Here is a 20,992-nt window from a genome sequence, read left to right on the forward strand (position 1 = left end):
GCCAATAAATATACCATTTACAACAAGAAAGGTTCACCAGTCGTTCTTAATGTTCCTCTTAACTTACGAACAGCTTTATGAAACACCCACCTGGGATTGATTCACTGTTTAGTGTGAAAGGTTGTCTGCCTGCAAATTTCCAAATTACTCGTCCTCATCCACATGACCTATTTGGGGTAAATTATAAATGAGCTTTGAAATTGACCACCATTAGTCGACCAATGAAGCGAGGACATTGTATCAAGACGGCAGAAATACTAAAGCCACCCCACGAAGCTGACTCTAGACCGAACCCCCCCCAAAAAAGAGCGATATCAACATTTTTTCCAATGGCATGTTATCGTTCCCTTCGAAATTTGTTTTCTTAGGCCCGTATTCTGAAGTCAGGTTTAACTTAACAGGTTTAAAGTTGTGGTTTAAGTATGGATAGCCAATTGTTACATAAATCATTAACATTAGATATGTCATATTTCAGCTCATTTGGCTCTCAAATCATTCATAATATGTAAGTAAGTATATATAAAATGATGATTGTCTCCATCATAGATGTATCAGGAAAGAGCACAGTAAACATAAGAATAATACACTGAATAAAAATTTTGACACTTTTGACTTCCCATAATTTTAACACAGAGTTAGACCATGGTCTAAGTTAAACCTGACTTCAGAATACGGGCCTTAGTGTAACCATGGACCTACTAGTTTTTTTCCGGACAAAAAATTAACACCTATAACTGTTTTTTATTGTCACGGCTTTAACCTTGGAAAACGCCGTTTCAGTTTTTGGCGAAATAAGGGAGATTTCTACTTCTCTCTTGAAATTTTCAGAATTTTATGTGATTCTTCAACATTCAAGTCAGACTCATGGCAATATCGTCTGCCCAAAACGCAGTCAATGTGATTTCACATTTTAAATCCATTTCCATGGAATAAGAAAACTGTCTTCAGGTTTTATGCAGTTAAATATAGAGATAATGCATTTCAAGTTGCACATTTCGCACCATGTTTAAATTGTAAGTAATTAATTACCAGTAAATTTACTTATATGTAAGAGTTCAGGAAAACTTGAAACGGAAACAGTTTTATTTCTCATTTATTTATTCTTATTGCTTAGTTTTCATTTTTTGGATGAAGCTATGATGTTTATTATGATGTATTTGTTTACAGTTTATAATGTTGTATGAGGGATATTTTCATGTTAAATGTTTAATTGCAGGCGCCTTTGTAGAGCAGTTATTCTAAATTGAACAGACCTATCCCACAGTATTAAATAAATTAAAATAAATATGTTTTCGTTTTTCATGCCTTAATTACGGACCGTTGCCGGAATAGTCTCTTCTAAAGAAAATAAAGAAATACAGAAAGTGTGTGTGGGAGGGGGGGGGGGGGGGCTCAAGCACAAGTTTTGAACGTGCACTTTCGACTGGTTGCATACCGTGTTGTGTATGACATTTAGAACTGTGATTGATTGCATCCCTGTGTACAACGGGCGCCTAGGTCATGCACCCTCTCAGAAACGTCTCAACCAACCTACCAGATCGGTTACATATGAGCCTCCCTACTGTTGGTTTAAAAAAAGCCATTATTTTTACACGCAATTAAAAAAAATAATATCCAAGAAAAAGATATCCGTACACGGTCAATTTTCTGGAATAATATTCCAACTGCAATAAGAAATGCAGCAACTTTAAAGTTTAATATAATCCTTAATTGTAATATATTGGATTACCCTCAGACCTAAGCCCAAGATTTAATACACATTTTTTTTCTTCTATTGTTTGTTTCTTCTTTTATCCTTTGATATTTTTTTTTATTTGTATGTGTTTACATGTAAAAGGCCCTTTGAGAGAACAGTGTGTGTCATCGATGGGGCTACTCTGTATCAACAGGACTTGATATTAATGATGACAATAATAATGATAATATTAATGATAATATTATATAATAATAATTATGATTATTTTCTTCTAATCAAAAGTTGGAATGTTCCTATACTGACCGACCTCATTGTGTTTTTCTGAAATGCAGGCCTACACAATTTAACATTTGAAATATATATAATAATAGAGTTTGGTATCTTGCACGAATGCATTCACCGAGACACGCTTCGCTTGCTACATAATGATGAAGTATTAATTTCAAAACGATTAGCCATAGTCCCATGCATGGTTAATCACGTGATGACGAAGGGATAAGCGATGTCAGTTGTTATCAAGCTAATGTGACGTCATTGAAAGGCTGGTGCAAGCAGCGATGGAAGGCCTACATTACTCTTTTTCATTTGTTTAAAGGTTACATTAAATGAAGGCAGTGTCGTAATGAGCTGGGAATTTCAAGGGGGCAAACATGTTGCATGGGGTCAATTTTTTTAAAACAAATGCTGCAAGGGAGTGAAGTGAACGAGCATAAAAATAAATTTGTTTGATGCAATTTTGTAACAATTGTTGACATAAATTGAGAAAATGATATGATAATTATATAAATATATTTTCTTTCATGTTCATTTTACCCGTCCTCTTTATCTATTTTTTTATTGTCATTGTTATAATGATCATTTTGCTATTATTACTATTTGTTAGTTTTGTTTGTATTTTCCATTCATTTTTCATTCATTATTTACTTATTCAATTCATTTTTTATTTTTTTTTAAATTAATTTATTGATTGCTATCATTGTAATTATTGTTATTATTATCATTTCTATTGTTATTATTACTACCATTATTGTTTTTATTATTGTTATTATTATTATTAAAATCATTATCATTGTTATTATCATTATTATTATCATTAGTAGTAGTAGTAGTAGAAGAAGAAGTAGTAGTAGTATTTATATTTTTGTGGGAGGTGTTCTCTTGGTTCCCCATTCTGTACGCCAATAATTGAAGGGTATTAAGTCTTCACGATACAATGTATTTTCTTCAGTTACTGAATTATGATGTCGTCTATACCCGCGGTAGGACTCCAAATAATTTTGTCAATGGCGGTGGTATGCTATTCTCATAGGAGTGATCAAGTTTTCAAACGTTATTTATACAGAATGAAAATAACCCCGCCCCAAAACATAAATTAATTAAAAAAAATACAAATAACTAAAATGAATAAATTATTACCAAATTTTATCGTATATGAATGCAGGTCTTAAGTATAAGACGTTATTTTTGGGGCCCGGTTGCATAAAAGTTACCATTATGGTAATTTTGCCTTCCATTGGTAGTTACCATGGTAACGCTGATCAACAGCCAATCAGAATCAAGGATTTCATTTAAGTTACTGTAAGAGTAAAACCTGTAAAGGTTGTGTACAGTATAAACCACTGAACTATACTGTTAAGAGTTCAGTGGTATAACAATGAACTACTAATGAGTAACACCATAATGAATACTCAAAGGATAAAAGTTATAATACTAGGATTTAAAACACAATACTTTGTGTGCACAGCCTACAAAGCTTTAGCTCAACTCATAATGTAAAGCTGTTCTTTTATATAAAAGATCTATTATTCACACTTAACATATACTGGTACAGCTGGCTAATTAGCATGTCTGTAGATATAGTAACTGGATAAACAGAGACTTATATATAATAATCATACAGGGAAAGCAAGGATAGATCAATCTTACTTCCCACCTTCATTAGGTGTAGACCTGTCTCTAAAACTCATGTGGTAAGAGGTAAATATTGGGTCCATCCACTTTCATGACTTCGTTATAATAAATGTTCCAGAATATTAACTATTATGACTGTGCTTCATCATTTGTTCTACTAGCTAACACTCATCCAGATATTTACCACGCTACTAATATTAAGAGTGTTACATTACCATTCCATGGCAAAGTACTGGTAACTCTTATACAAGGGGTCCTGATGAATTTATCATAGCCTAAACTTAAAAAATAAATGTTTAACCATGCACGTTTGTTTACATGTGAACCTACCAACGTCTGGCTAAATCATAATTGAATGTAAAATGATATTAATATAAACATTTTTTTGTTTCATAGTTTAACCAACTTTGGAGTGGGTTTAAACCATTTCTGTCATTTCTATGAATAAAGATTCCGAATAATTAGGTCAATTTGAATAGAAGCGGACCATGGAGTCGATGACAGAACCTAATCAGGATAATGGGAGATTACAATTATAGCCTATAATTTAATCATTGGAGAGTAGGGGTAAAGAGGTTGTCTCGCAACTTGGTCTTATTTGTTCCCACTTTATTGAAACATAGTGCCCAGTTCACTTCTAAATACGGACTTTTTAGGCATTAAAATATGTTGTCCCCTTCAAAAAAATAAATGAAAAGTTGTATTAACTATATAACAATCTAAGAGTACATGATATCAATTTATTGTGCATTTTCACCGAAATCGCTATTTGGTGTGTTAATTTATGTGGATGTGTCATATGTGAAATGACATGGAAGGGGGGGGGGGTGTATAGAAGAGATGGAAGATGCCAACAAGGACCAGCTTCTTGGAACCAATGTTGATATCACAGAAGAGGATAATGGACATCTTATTGATGTTGGACGAAACGAAGACGTGGGGGGGGTGTGTGAGCAAGAAATGGGAAGAGGGAGAGAGAGGGGGGGGCCGCATAAGCATGATAATAGAGAACAAGAAATCGAAACAGACGAGGAATAGAAGGAGAATGAGAGAGAGAGACAGAGAGAGAGAGAGGGGGGGGGATTATAGCCATCATGGCGTAAAAAGCTGTATAAACTGATGAGTATTGTTAGTCCACGATGTGCCAATGTAGCATGCTAGATTTTTAAACAAGGTTAGCATAACATGTTAATAAATGCTATACTGTAAAAAAATGCAAACATTGTCTTGTCTTGTCTACGAAGTAAAGAATAAAAACACAAGTTCCATTGTGCATTAGACCACACCTTACGCCACATCTATATAAACATCCTTCTTTGAAAGACAAATGTTATTATGACGTCATCCCGAAACGGGGCACCAAAAACAATTTAAAATGTCGTGCGTCCTCTCGCCGGGTGTCCTCGTGATTGACAAGGCAAAATGGCATTGCCAATTTACGGAACAGTGGGGGATGTCTAGAAAACAAAATAATGTTTTCATGAGCAGAACATAGAATGTTTAATGATGGCTCATATCGGATTTAATAGAATTTAGATTGATGAGATGTCTGGTTCTCCGGAACACTGCCTCACCATTGGTGTTACACACCAAATGGTGTAATGAAATGGCAGCACCAAAGATTTTACACCAGTGCTGAATTTCAGTGGTGTTAGTTAATTACCCCGGGGGGGGGGGGCACTTCCATTCACGAGTGGATACCATGCGCGACCAAGGGGTCTCGAAAAAGCACCCTAAACACGTAATTTCCATATTCTGAAAATGAACCCCTTAACAAGTATTGGCGTGTGAAACCCTACCCTTAACAAGTATTGGAATAAAAAACGATACTCTTGGCAAATACTCCCTGAAAATGGACCCCTAAACAAGTACAGGAATGTTTTATTGTTACGGTTCCTTCGGTCTTCGGCTTTACCTTATTTGGTTTAGTACGACCCCACTTCTACACCTCGCGCAAATCGGACTCTAAACACGAAGTGTTGGGGCAAAAATGACATCCTTTATAAAACATTTTAATTTTGTTTTATCATCCCCGCGAATTAGACCCTAAACACGTAATTTTCCTAGCGAAATAGATACCCTTTTTTCATCATTTTTGTGTTTTTGGCACCCTTATCGCCCTATCGTGAAAAAGACATCCTTTTTACGTGTTTTTTTGGTCGCGCATGGTATCCACTCGTCAATGTAAGGGGCCTCCGGGTTAATTACCTATGATCAATGCAATAGCACCTGCATAGTGTTTTGTTAACACTATTTGGTGTATGAGTTTTAGCACCTACTTTTTTGCACTGCTCTGACAACACCGAATTGTGTTTTTACAAATGCAAAGCGACCATATCTGGAAAGCAGTACAGACCGGGTTATCGACTAGCAAAAATATTGCAAAATTTTCCACAAAATTTTATTTTATAATTATTTGTACAATTTATTGAAAGCAGTAATGATATTCAGCCCTGATGTAGAATGCATGGTCTGTGGTAAGTTCAGGTATGAATCCGGAGATTATGCATTGTATTTTCAAATTATCAAATTCAATCTAAGAATATACCATTGACCACCTAACTGAATGAATTAGGATATTTACATTGCATTGTATTTTATGTGCCGAACCAATACAAGTACTGATTTGTACTCAGGGGTGGATCCAGGATTTCCACGGAGGCCGGGGGGGGGGGGCACATTTTACCGATGAAAAAAATGACAAGCAAAAAAAGGAGGCTTTCAAACAATTTCTTTCACGGAAAAAAAGGTTTTCAACCAAAATAATGACCTTTCGTTCACGAAAAAATTGACAAGGAAAAAAGTTTTTAAAACATGAAAAAAGGGTTTTCACTTAAAAAAAACACGTATGACTTAATGTAATTTTTACAATACAAATTTTAATTGTGCCTCTCAACGAGTGGAGGGGGGGGGGGGGCAGGCGGCCCGGCTTTTCCCCCACCCCCTGGATCCGCCAGTGTTTATACTCATTTATGTCTTTTAGTAGCTACGTCAAGTTAAAGGGGCAAACAGTTCATCAGGACCCTTTGGTGAATGCCCAAATTAAAAAAAGTGGGTCTACCGGTAGAACGTAGTCTTCATGAAAAGACAACTTCTTGGTAAGTCAACCGAACACCAGCGTCATTAGAAAGACGACGACACTGTTACCAATTTTTTATTGAATTTATGTCCACATTCTCAATGAAAAATAGACATAAAATGCACAACAAACATCATTAATGCTAAAAATACATGCAAAGGATATTACAATAAAAATGACGAAACTGCATGATTCATCCATTTGGTGCTTATTTATTCGTTTCGAGGATAAAAGCATAATTTATCTTGTGCTATGACGAACGTGAAGCCAGTTGCCGTGGTTATCAACGCTATTTTATTCATGAGTCCACTCTTCAAACAGTGGACTCATGAATAAAATAGCGTCCAGGCGTCAATTTGGCGCACTGTGACAAAAGCGCGCATCAGCATTGGACATGTTTTATACACGCGCCCGATACGCGCTAAATTAAGCGTAATTTATACAGGAAATCTGCAAAAACCATGGACTCAACCGTGGTTTTCAAAATCACCTTTGTGAATTCGGGCCATAGTATTTAACCAAAACACGCCGGAGAGTCATAAACATGGTAAAGATAGCGATGTAGAAGGGCAGAACATGAAAAAGATCTAATATCTCTTCACCCTCTAATAACACTGAAGCCTTGAATTCCAAATTCAAATGAGGCTGGCAGATAACGTAGGCGGTTCTTCAATTTACAGTTTAATTCAATTTCGGACTACTTTAATGCAGACATGTTTATGAGATAACCCGATTTCAATGTCTATGATTGATAGCAAGAAGAAGGATGATCATATTAATTTTATTCCGGCAATTAATTTCACTGGATTTATTGTTTTGGTTTGGTATATTTCATTCCGTTTTCAATAAACGACTGAGTTGGAAGTTGTAGTAACGATACACTACCATGTTAGAATGATTATTGATTATCCCCCTAAATATCTGATACGAATGCAGGTTTTTAGTTCTACATTTAAAGTGTTCTTATTACATGTATTATGCAGAAAATTAGAGTTGAAACCACTCATTTACCAACCATAATTATACAAAGCACAATCCTACTAATTCTGATGACTGACTGGCGTGAGGTATAAAGGAACGATTGGATAAATATATGAATGAATAAATCAATTAATGGATAAAGGAATGAGTAAATACATCAAGATAAATGAAATAAGTGGATCAATGGATATTACATGAATGGATGGATAAGTTAATACTGGGTAAATGAAGAAATGATATACCGATTGAAAGAATTCAAAGATAAATGGGAAAACAAATCAATAATTTAAAGATTGAATGTATAGACACATTAATAAACACATTTATATAGAAGAAATGGATTAATAAATATATTTTACCCTGCATAAATAAAACTGTAATGAATAAATAATTAAATAAATGAATATGAAAAAAAATCAATTAATAAATTAAAAAAAATGAATTATAATAAATGAATGACTAAAAGATAAATAGTGCTATAATATGTGATAATTATAAAGGACAAACGAAGAAATAATGCATTCGTCCGAGTCATTTGTTTTTAATTGATTGTCACGCTTGGAGACCCCCTTTAGTCATCCACCAAGTTATTCTCTTGGATTGATGCACCGTGAATGTGTCATTATACTCCCAGCGAGGGAGGATGATTGCGACGATGATTAGCTCGATGATGAGCCCAGCACTGATTGACATCTTACTGATAAACAATCCCGGGGATCACGGAGAAGAACTCAGCTAGTCTTGATCATAATTAATCACAAAATGCCACCGCACCGTTTAGGCGACATATTTCTCCCAATTTTGACACTCGTAGGGCGAAAATGAAAATAAGGGTATGTGAGGACAACGGCACCTCGGTCTATGGTTACAATCATGGCCCTGAGAATAGGGAGCGAATGGGATGCTAAAACAACACATACGCATGTTATACACCATCGGCCGCACCCCTGGTTATTTCGTAGTAATGCTAAAAAGTAGAAATTTGACCGAAATCCCTTTATCTGGGATCCAGATTTTTGTAAAGCAAATTACCTCCATTTTGGAGCTTTTTGATATTTTGTCAATATTCATTATTGTCCAAACCAACAAATAATCATTCCCAGGGCTTTGGTTACAGTCACAAAAACTCTAGACCAATCATAAATTTGAATGGCATACCAGCTGTCGGTCTGGGTCCGTTTTTGGGATGTGAGTGCTCCCGCCCAAAGCTGTATAGTACATGGTCAATAATACGAATCAGGGGCGGATTTAGGATTTTCCAAAGGGGGGGGGCACATTTTTCCCCGAGGAAAAAATTGACAAGAAAAGTAGGTCTTAACTTCAAAGGGGAGGGGGCATTGAACCCCCCCCCCCAGGATCCGCCAGTGGTACGAATTACATTCGAGTATCATGTAATGTTCAAATCAACAGTGTATTGCCGATTTTTTTTATGTTGGTTCTTTATAAAAAAATTGAATAGCGCCCCTTTCCGTAGCTTTACATTCTGTTTGTACAAGATAAATGCAATACTTCAAATGCACTTAATACGGTATTCATTAAAGTGGACTTTGATATACGATACAGTGGCGATTTGATGTCTTACTTTTGACGTATCATTGAGAATGCGATTAGGGAATTTTCGCAATTACTACGAAGACGCTGTCTATAACGCATCAGATGTCGAAATCCCTTCACAACAATCTTTGTCGGAAGTAGGTGAATCAAAGCAACAGTGCCGTATTTATCTCTGGAAAAACAACATGTTTGTATTTGTTTCGTCCTTTCCGAATTTTAAAACCTTTGTGCTGTTCCGGTCAATCAACTGCCGACAATCTCTCTATTGTGGGTTGACGGGCATTTTCCATAGGCTCTCAACGTTCCAGAAAGCGTCCTCGAAGTGCCCCCGAAAGTAGCCCAATATCATACACGTTGGCACACTGCATTCTTTATACCATGATGATAGTATGCGATTCCTGGAATTCTAATAATTAGATATTAGGAGGTAACCTGAATGTTTACACTCCTTGGGCTGCAAGCTCTCTTCAACGAAAAGCTGCTGCATGGAGACAAGCATGCCAAATACGCATTCTAAGATTGGCTTAGAAATACACCTGGAGCAATAAGTTTCCAAGCTCTGAAAATAACTCGAAAGCTTTTTTTTATATGAAACTCTACGTCGGAAGGAATTTTCCTCGAGTGAGAAGGTATTTTGCGGGAAAGGTCGAATAGTATATTATATAAACCCCCTTAGGGATTGATTCTGCTCAGTCGTGATCGTGTGTGGACACCAAAGTACAGTTACCCTCGCAACTCAGAAGATGAAAGTGGGTACCATTGCCTGTGTAATGTGTCAGGTATATAAACAAAAAAAAATGATAGGTTAACATGCGAACATGTTGGTTGTTAGGTACATGCATGTCCATCTCCTATACCAGACGATGGTAAAAATAAAATGAATTATGGCCGTGGATATAATGACATGCTGTGCTAGTTTTTATCATTATTTTGTAAGAGAGAGGTTTGATTCACCAACGAACTTTGGCTAATCCCTTTTTATAGTGTAATACACAACTTATTAGATTTCAACGAATTCTAGGATGAATTAATATACGTACATTTAAGGTCAACGTAATACCCATTTGTGTGGGGTTAAAGCAGTGATGATTTGAGGCAGCTCACGAGCGCCGATACCTCCTGAAATGCAACACATAATCTCCTGATCGACCCCCATCCTTTCATTACCAGGTTAACACACAAGTCCAGTGTCTAGTTTATTGAATGAGGTGACATTTAGATGTATGTTCTCTTCGTACATGTCGTATGTTTACTTCATGTTCACGCGACGCACAAGATGGCCCATTGCCGTTGTATGCATGCACTTGTAGCTAAGGGTCCCTTATTAGCTTAACATTATTTCCAACCAACACTACGCCCCCAATTGGTACATTTTACGCCCCAAGAACGATTCAAACAAATATATTACATATTGCGTTGCGATCATGGAACACTTATCATGATAATTGCAAATTATAGCAATATATATCAGTTGTACAAGGTTTTACGAATATCTTTGTATTTTTGTGGTTTTGACTTTTAATATGATGACTTGTCTGACATGCTGAGTGCTTATATGACTGCTTTTAAGATATTAATAACCATAGACATAATCTGGTCAGTTTTATTTCGATTTTTATGCCATTTCGTCACGGAGCGTAATAAGTCGTCATGATATTTTCTCGTAAAATAGACGAAGAATAAGAACATTTATTCAAAACTAAACATCTACTTAAAATCATATTATCAACGTGGGATGTAATATGATTTATATTAAAAAATAATACATGGCTTGGATCTGTGGAAAGAATAGCCTAAAGATTCATAACATTAGAAAAGAGAATATAACATCCGTTATAATTATAGAACAATTATGAAAAGTGTATATTATTCCCTCTATTATTTTAAATGTTATTCATGGTATGGACAAGGTATCTAAGCAGAAATGTGTGTAATACTTTACATAAGTTCAGACACAAAAAGTGCATGCGTGCAAATAGCATCAAATTGCTGCAAATGTTATCTTCCTTTGCGCATGTATTTTCCCTACAGCAGATAGCAAGTGCTATCGCACAGAGTCACTGTGACGTCACAATACCAGAAGGGACTATTTCCCTAGGTATATTTAAGCGATTGGACGAGCTAATCTGTCAGGGGTCGGTGAATTGACTATGATAAGCTGATGATAGCTTGATGTATTTGATGTATGTGGCATGTCTTCCACGTGATATGAAAGTGCAGCCAACGGGCAAAGTTGAGGGAGAGAGAAAAGAAAAAAGAAGAAGAAGAAAGAGAGAGAGAAAGAGAAGGACGGTAGGGGCGGGGGGGGGGGGTACAGTATTAGAACAGTGTTTGATACGTCACGTTGGCATTCCTTTATTTTATAACTCAGCTTGGCAAGGTAACATAAATCTATCTCACAATTTCGAAAAGTAACCTTGTATAAAACGATTACATGACGTCACAAATGACATGATCAAAATTCTGATAATTTTATTATTTTCTGATGAATTTTCTCATCAATTTTTCCATTTTTTTTTTATTTTGCTGTTATGCTGCTGTTATAATAAACGTTTTGTCAGGGTGAACTTCCTATTTAATGGCAAGATATAACATCTTGCCACCCCGTCAAAGGAGATGGCGCTTTAAAGTATCAATACGAAAAGACACGAGCATGCAGGGTATTTCGAGATAAACAGTGAAAACATTCGCCAAACGTTGATGACACATAGCTTTAATTAGCCATGTCACTATTGTTTATTTATTTCACCACCAAACGGTTTCCACATCTTGTCGTGTCATTCGTGTTGATATTTAACTTGCACAGTAGATTAGACAGAAATGATTGATGATCTTCTTATTGTCTGCACTGGCTTTAGAACTGTTACTCCCCCCCTTCCCCCCCCCCCCCATTTGTGAAATGCCATTCACACTATAGATGTTATCCAATGACGAAATACATATTTTGCTGTATTGTTCGTCCAATCTTGGACAAACGATATTATATGATGAACGGCCATTTGCACATGTTGCCCCAGTTTTACGGATTTATAAATCACTTCCTTACTTTCAGAAAAGAAAAACAATTGGCCTATTTGACAAGTTAAAAAAGCTTTAACGAAATTGTGTGATTCAATTCAACAAAGTGAACAAGGTAACAGTTTTGTTTTGCTTTTTATTTTGTTTCGCTCCGGAGAGCACAAAGGCAAAGATATATTATGTAATATATACTATAACCATGCAAACTGACTAGCATCATGAGTCTAATCATGAATATACTCATCACTAGCAATTTTTTATATATATATAATTGTTTTTTTTTAATACTTTCTCTTTTGTGTAATATCGATGTTTTGATAGGCAAATCCTTTCGAACTTGCAAAGTTAAGGGCGTTGTGATACATTAATGATCAACCGTGATCAGTTTTGATAGCTTAAGCAAATTTTATAAGTTATCAAATTGAACTTTAATGCAAGAGTGAACACAAATTACAGTTTTTGGGCAACATTTCAACTTTATAATGGGGGTCTCAGCAATGTGTTCATGGGAGCCGGCCAGTCGGGAGAATAGGGGGTGAGATGGGGCCTAAGTGGGAGAAGTATAGGTTGATGGAATAAGGGTCAACAGAACATTCAGTCCCCGCCCCTTCCCTCTTTCCTGCCCTCCCCTCCTGTTGAGAGACTGATGGCTATTGTCATGTACGCGTGAAGTCCAGAGCAGAATGTTGATTTAATGATAAATTCTGAATTTGGGCATCAAATGATTTTTCTTATCAATCATTTAATCAACAATTGATCAGTAAATCAACCCAGTGTGTAATTTGATCAATCAAACATTCATTTTTTTCCCAATAAATTATTTCATTAATCATCATAATCATCAAATTTCTTGGTAATCATTCAAATTGACCTTCAGCCACCGGTCACTTGGCAGTTAAGTTTTGAATAGGCTACAATCCAGGAAGTGAGACAGAGAGAGGGAGGTGGGGGGGGGGGTCTGGGAAATGGAGGTGGAGAGGGGAGGGTACATATGACTTTTAATTTGTAAAAGGACAAAAAGAATAGGAATACCCTTTTAACCAAGTCTTAGCATATCTCGCCCTCTTGCTTGTAACAGGTACCATCACATTACTCTGACTCCCACGAACACACTTCTGAGGTCAACAAGATGAATATGCTACACTAAAATTACATTTCCTGTTCACTCATGCATTACATTTCAATTTAGTAATTCATGAAATTTGCCTATTAAAACCAAAATTTATTTAACTTATGAATAGCATAACACCCTTAGCTTTGTACAAAGGACTAACCTCTCAAAAAACTGTAAGGCTAATTCCTGCCCAGCCTAGCCAAGCTTAGTCTCTCAGGAGGAGAGAAGTGGGGGAGGGGGTAGAGATGGAGGAAGGGGTTGCTAAATGTTCTGTTGACCTTTATCCCATCAACTTACTTCACCTAACTAAGTCATATTACCCCCTCTTCTCCTGACTGTCATGAACACATTGTTTAGATCCACATGATGAAGCTGCACTAAAAATTGAAATTCATGATCATTCATGCATTAAATATCAATTTAATAACGAATGAAATTTTGACAAACAACAACCTGATCACATCTGATCCTTTTTTTACCAAATAACCTTCAACTTTGCAAGTACCAAACAAAAAAAAACCCGAAAGAAATTGGACGGCTATTTCCAGCCCACCCTAATTTGCATTCCGTCGCTCAAGCATCAAAAATTTTGGGTGTCATTTGAAAGTTGACTTCATTGGCTTTCCATATCTTTAAGTCTTTTCCCCAAAGTGCTACATTATTTTTTTTGGCAGCCATTTCAAAAGTGTATATTTTTGGGGGGACGCACTGTACATGGATGATTTGAAGAACAGCCTTTGGCTGATGTACGTGTACCGTTATGAATAAATATAACTTTAAATATATATAAATGTAAATATATAAGGGGATATAAAATCGCAAAAGTTAAATTTTCTCCATTTATTAAAGCCCAAACAAAAAATATACATAAATTATCAAATTGAACTCCTTTGAAAATGGAAATGTGTACCATGAGTGCTATATATATGATTAATCAAGCACGATGAACAGGATTATAAGCTCAAATAATGCCGGAGTGTCGCCTTATTTTCAAGTGGTAGCTACATATGACATTTCGTAGGCAAATAAACCATGTTGTACAGAAATTATAGTTTGCGGATCTGTTATTTCTCATGGGATATACACCACGCTTGATGACCATGAAATTATATTGATTGATCGAAATTTACGAAGACCAAAATACGAGAGTTGTGATGGCGGTATGCGCGGATCGGACATAGGGGGGGGGGGTGAGATAAAAAACTTGGAGGCCTCTGTTAGGAGACGCAACAAAGTACACTCTAAAAACACTGAGTAAAGTTTTACTCAATATTGAGTAAAAAGGGAACATGCATGTTTGCTGGGTATTTTTTTTTACCCCATATATGGCTATTTCAACGCAACATTGCGTAAAATTTTACCCAACAACATGCATGTTCTCAATTAACCCAATATTGTGTAAACATTTTTTAGAGTTATGATGTAACGAATTGATACATGTATATAATGCATTGTCATTTCCCCTGTCTCCCTTTCTCCCCCCCCCCCCCCCCCCCTCCCCCCCCCCCCCCCCCCTCTCCCCCCCCCCCCCCCTCTCTCACTCTCCTTCTAGCCCTCTTCTCCTCTCTCTTTCCCTATATCTCCCTCCATAATGACCAAGCCCTCCCTTATCACTTTCTTCTCCCACTCTCTCTTTCTCTTATCTCATTCATTTAGATGGCAAATTATACTACAAAAATCGCCACCCGAGTGAGTCAAAAGAGTCGTCAATTACACATGTATGAGCAAGATTTTTTTTGTATTGTAGAACATAAAGTAAGAACAATAAAACGTCATCACCACTGGACGACGACGTATAAAGAGCCAGATGTATTACAGTTGCGAGGTTTGATTAGATCAGCAGTAATTATTACACATTACCATGTCAAAGAATTCGACTTGCCTCGAATTCATTAAAACATAGGGGTTATTTCCACCTGGTCTACTTCTTAGACTAATACTGATTGGACAAAATCTAGAGTATATCTTGGGCCCCCTCTTACAAAGAGTAGTGATATGATGTGATAAACCTCAACAATGTGGAAATCCATACTTGTCGTGATATTCCATGCAGGAAATTTGCACCACGTCCTTTGTCAAAAAAGAAGAAAAAAGGCACACTTAATTGTCGATATATGAATATAAATATATATATACTCCTCAAAAAAAGTTTGGAAATCTGACTTTGATCGATAATCCCTCCTCGGTTTTAGTAAATATTAATGTCTTATTAATATCAATGAATAGAATAGTTAATTCTCTTTACAATGATACCCTACATGATATGATGATCGTTCACATTGAGGTGCAGTGCCTTGAAATGTGGGGCAAGGTCAAAATTCAAAAGTTGCAACATGACACAATATTGGAAGTCACAGTTTTTTTCCCGTGGTGATGAGTGAGTTTCTCAGCGGTTTCTTTTAATCGTTTCCAAGCACCTTAACATCAGCATTAACATCGAGTCAAACACACCTCTGCTCTGCACAAGCAAACACATAACAAACAAACAAACATGCATGGGTATTTCATACCACGACTCATCCATGTTATCTCACAGAACCATCACTACATAAACCACAACAAAACATCGAAAATGAAGAAGCAGGGCTTGATTTGAATGGATATTCATCCATATTGGCAAAGACAAGAAAATCATGTCCTGTATTGACCCTTCATGACTATTTCTGTTCGTTTTGCAGCTTTCCCATTCAGACCTCATCCAAATTTTGAATCCTGCTCTTTTAGTGATGGCATGATCATAACAAGCAGGGTATCATTTTAAAGATAATTAAATGATCTTTTGAATTATATCAAATATGCATTGTGCGTAATTGGGAGTTGAAAGAAATTAATGGCCAAACTCAGATTTCCAAACATTTTTTTCTGCTCGTTCTGCAGCTTTTCAATTTAGACCTCATCCAACACTTTTGAATCCTGCTCTTTCGTGATGGCATGATCATAACCAGCATGATATCATTTTAGAGAGAATTAAATTATCTACTTTTGAATGATGTCAAACATGCATTGTATGTAATTGGGAGTTGGGAGAAATCAATAGCCAAACTCAGATTTCCAAACTTTTTTGAGGAGTTTATATATGCATATATATATATACACACACACACACACCCGCAGTCCAATGTGCATTTCAGATATTGGCGTTACTGGCTTTCCTTAGTTGAGGTTAATCGGATCATCCCGCTCTCCGTGAGACAAGACTCTGGTCTAACTCTCAATCAACATTATGTCCAGTTGATCTTGGTCCCACTTCGCATAATTTTTCTTTTACTTTTTCAAGTGAACATTGTGTTAAAAAAAGTTCTTCAAGTTAAATAAAATTAAGTTGTGTCGAATGAGAAGGCTTATATTATAGCTTGACTTAGACCAAAAGGAGTGTTGCGGTCGCCAATTTACCAAACATACAATATAAACAATAGTGTAACATACAAGACTTTAATACATCACTAAATATTTACGACTACGTATGGCTGACCTTTAATAGCTCATTGTCAAAACGTAATACACATAATCCACGCAAAAATTGAGTTCAAATTATGAGCTGTAGATACTATCTCCGTCTTTCGGATTTTTTTTGTTGTTGCAAGGATAGATTATGTAGGCCTAAGATCCGGTCCTATGGTTGTGCCAATTTGAGCGTTGCGAATCTCTGGTATCCAAGATCCTTCATGACATCTCCGCAGTCATGTTCAACCTGTTCAATCTCAAGCTCTCTGAGATCCTTCATCCATTTCTGAGCGGTCTTACGCGAATTCTTATGCACTGAAAACGTTCCAGGATCGCTGTCTTTTGCCTGTGAATTATTGCGGACCCATTCCCTGACGCTCTGTGGCAAGGGTAACCCTACAAATCGGTAGAGGTCCTCCGTTGTGTTGAGAGGCGCTGCCGCGAAGTCTTCATACCTGAGAAGGTGGTACCTGCCCCGGAGCCAGTCTGGCATGGTTTTTGCTTCTTCGAGAGTCTCCCGCATCCATTTGCACATGTTAGGAATGCCGTCTTTGATACGTTCGGTAGAGTTTGTAAGCCCGAGGGGTGCAAGCCGGCCTTTCGTCTGGAACTCCGCCTCATGCGCTCGCACCAGGTCGCTCCACTCCTCAAAGTAATAGTGGATACGCGAAGCAGCTGACCCTCTTGGATCACGCACTAAGTGAATGACCTTGACATTGACCTTGTCCTCGTCTACCAAGGGTTTTATATTCCCGAGATCAGCCCGGATGATCTTCGTAGCCATGATCCCATTGTATGAAGTACAAAGATTATTTACCATGTCAGAACTTCGAAATTTACATTGAGTTATTTCTCCTGTTGCCTGGCATATCGCACGGTTGTTGATAAGACCGCCCCAAGGATTGGTTAAACGGACAAACTCCTCTGTCACATTGCACGCCGCAATATCTCTTAGAGTTTTCGTCGAGTATTCATAAAGTTCCCGCGGAAACGGTGAAAATGGAAGCCGTCTTTCATTTCTAATTTTATCAAGCAACCATAACGGCTCAAAGAGGAAAAAGATATTTGGATTTTGATTGAAAAGCTCTCCGATGATTGAAGAGCCAAAACGCCACTGCGCCAGGATGACAACAAACGTCGATGACACCCTCAACGATGAGGATATGGATGTTGTCGATCGGAAGTCGACCACTCCCTGATCTTCAGTGCGGACTCTAATTTTGCCCTCGTCTGAGACTCCTGGAAGTCCAGATTTCCGACTTGTGATATTTTCCACTGATTCACGTTCTTTCAAAGTATTTCTCGATATATTTCGAAAATTTTCGTTGAAAATATTTCCGGATTTTCCCTCTGGCAGATTTGAGTTATCTTCCTCAGACAAATTCCGGGCATTATTGTTTGGCGTACTGTTTGGTTTTGTGCTGTGAAAATGTTGAAAAATTACCTGGGAAATTTGCCGAGAGTTTACCTCGGTGCCGTGTGACGCCCTCCTCTGACCGTCCTTGCCATTGCTGTAAAGAGTAAACTTGCCATAGGTCATTGTCATCAGGGAGATAGAAATAAATGCGATGGATAATGCAACGGCGGTACTCCACTTTGACAGAAATACACGTCTACAATGCAAAAGAACCCTCATATCTTCGGTCACTTTTATTCTCCCACCTCCATAGAAATGATGTATGGAACGCTGCTCGGGAGTCCTGGATAATAATTTAAAAAAATACAGAAAGGAATAATGAAATTGCGAAAACAAAAATAGTAAATAAGGAAATGTTTCATCATGCTTTGCGAAAACCTACACATGTCATCCGTGAAACTAAATTGATCGAATTTTATCAGAAAATATAGCATACAGATAAAATGAAATAACATACTAAAGTGGGTACAATGAATAGCATGTAACTGAGTAGCGATAGCGTTTCTGAAATACATGTATATAACAAAACTCTGCCCAATGAGGATTTTTTTTTTAATGAACACAAAGATGAAACTTAATTTAATTGACAAACACACTCACACCGGTAATAGGTAAATTCCTAACATATATCACTTTTCTTTTTGCAATTTCTACGATTGGGATTACTTGCCTTCTTTTCGATCTAATTGAGTAGTTACGCAATTTCCAACCAGAAGACGATGAAAATCATCAGTAATGTGTGGCATATGCCGTTATTTAGCAGACATGGCAGAGGAGCCGTAATTTCATCGTGATCTATTTTCATCCACCATTGGTTCATTTGATGTTCGAAGGCCAATGCGTGGTAAAACTTGTTTTGTGTTTGACGATTAATTATGCAAACAATGCGCAGGTGCTATAGTTCAACCTCACTGAGATAGTGATAAGCATTTAAAGCTAAGCAAAATTAGGCATTGAAAACTAACGTGATAATTGTAAAAAAATATGAAAATGTGTATTTTATCGAAAAATAAACTGTCAAATGCAAACGCATAATAATTTGATATCATTTGGCCATTATGGCTATATAAATTTATGTCTTGGAATTAGTGTCAATTTTCGATGAGCCTTTTTATCAAAACGGATATCACAATTTGTAGTAAAGTATGATTCAATTTCCCCCGGGTTTCCTCAGATCGCATGGCTAAGATGCCTCATCTGTTTTATGTATGACATCTGATGCGAATTATGCACTGGTAAATCATTTTCCATGATAGTGTCATTTTGATTATAAATACTATTAATATTATCATTGTATTGTTATTGTTACCATTATTCCATATTTATTAGAAGGATTATTAATATAATCAATATTATTACCAGTATTACTGTGAGTATTTTTTTTCATAATTATTATCATTACCATTGTTACTAATGCTACTACTACAACAAATACTACTATTACTACTACTAGTACTACTACTACTACTAATACTATTGCCTTTTACTTTTTTTCATTGTTAATAAGAAGATGATATTCCCATATAATAATCATAACTAATTAAGGTTTTGAAAAAGAATCAGAAGCAGCTACACAGATGATATATGCCTACTTATACACTCAAAGGTCGAAATGTTTAAAGCGAATGAAAGCTAGCACAAAGGTCGTTTCTCAAACTAGGTACTTATGTTCAATGAGAAGCTGTAGTCCATCATAACCATGGCACATGTCTCAATGCTGAAACCGACACGAAGTATCGTATCACAAAGCTTTTTTCTGCGATTGATTGCATTGAATACAATATACAATCAATCATAAGAATCACGCGTACGATTAATCGCTGCCTTGTGTCACAGGACCCTAGCCAATTTGTTTTAACGTCATTTCCAATGCCATACCATCGATTGTGTGGTTTTGGCGTCGGTTTTATTCGTGAGAGAGTAGCATAAGATTAATGTCCTTCTATATATATATCACTGCATGTACGTGGCGTCATGTTATCCTTACCTTAATCTTTGATAGCAGTTTGCAGGGAATCTTCCATAACCATCTCCCAATGTACTTCCAGCATGTCCAGCAAACACAAACACAAATCACTGCAAGGCATAATGATACGATAAGTTACCGTGAGTTTTACCCGTCCATTTCTTCGGTTCGCGGTCGACTATTTCGAGAGGTAGAACCATGGACCTACCGTGGTAAAACGTATATGTTGTTATTGGTATACACTGTGTGAGTCGGTTAGTACGATCTGTCTTAGCACCGATGCGGAAGACGTCATTCTCCTCCGAAGCCGTCGAAGGTTTATTGTTCATAGTCTGCTTGCTTTGTAATACGCGATTGCATAAGGGATCATGGTGAAGAAGGGAGTAAGATTATAAGTCCATTGTTACGTCATACATCACAACGTCAGCTTTCACTGCTATTCTTAGGTGGCCTTTTTTCAAAGACTCTAAATTGGCAAACGAGCCTTCAATTCTGAATCTCGTGTCACCCCTGCCCACTGCCCGGCTTAAGAAGAACACAAGAAAAGAGAAAAGATAATGTTCAATTCCTTGCCCCTTCATTTAAAAACCCTATACACTCTAGTTTTAAAAAAGAACTGAAATCATATATAATGTCCAGCAAATGTTAAAATGTCAACGATTCTTGTACCACAAATACTTTAATGATTATTTTTTTATGCCTTTCTGTCTTCTGATATGTATGATTTATATTTTTTACCTTGTTTTACATTTTTTTCTGTTTTTATGCTTTTAGTGCCCCTTTTGATACCAGCTTTTGCTGAAAGGGCACCC

At 36.7% G+C, this 20,992-nt stretch overlaps 1 protein-coding gene across 1 annotated transcript; it reads right to left on the bottom strand.

Annotated features, from left to right (window-relative positions):
• Positions 1-16,390: 16,390 nt before the first annotated feature.
• Positions 16,391-20,579, bottom strand: LOC121421444 (carbohydrate sulfotransferase 1-like). The gene is made up of 2 exons (XM_041616136.1): positions 20,202-20,579; positions 16,391-18,497 (listed from the first exon to the last, which is right to left on the bottom strand). The coding sequence occupies exon 2, from the start codon at positions 18,431-18,433 to the stop codon at positions 16,967-16,969; it is 1,467 nt and encodes a 488-aa protein (XP_041472070.1). The 5' UTR covers positions 18,434-18,497; positions 20,202-20,579; the 3' UTR covers positions 16,391-16,966.
• Between the last annotated feature and the right edge of the window lie 413 nt (positions 20,580-20,992).

This window comes from Lytechinus variegatus, chromosome 9, assembly GCF_018143015.1.
Source record: "Lytechinus variegatus isolate NC3 chromosome 9, Lvar_3.0, whole genome shotgun sequence".
NCBI classification, from domain to species: Eukaryota; Metazoa; Echinodermata; class Echinoidea; order Temnopleuroida; family Toxopneustidae; genus Lytechinus; species Lytechinus variegatus.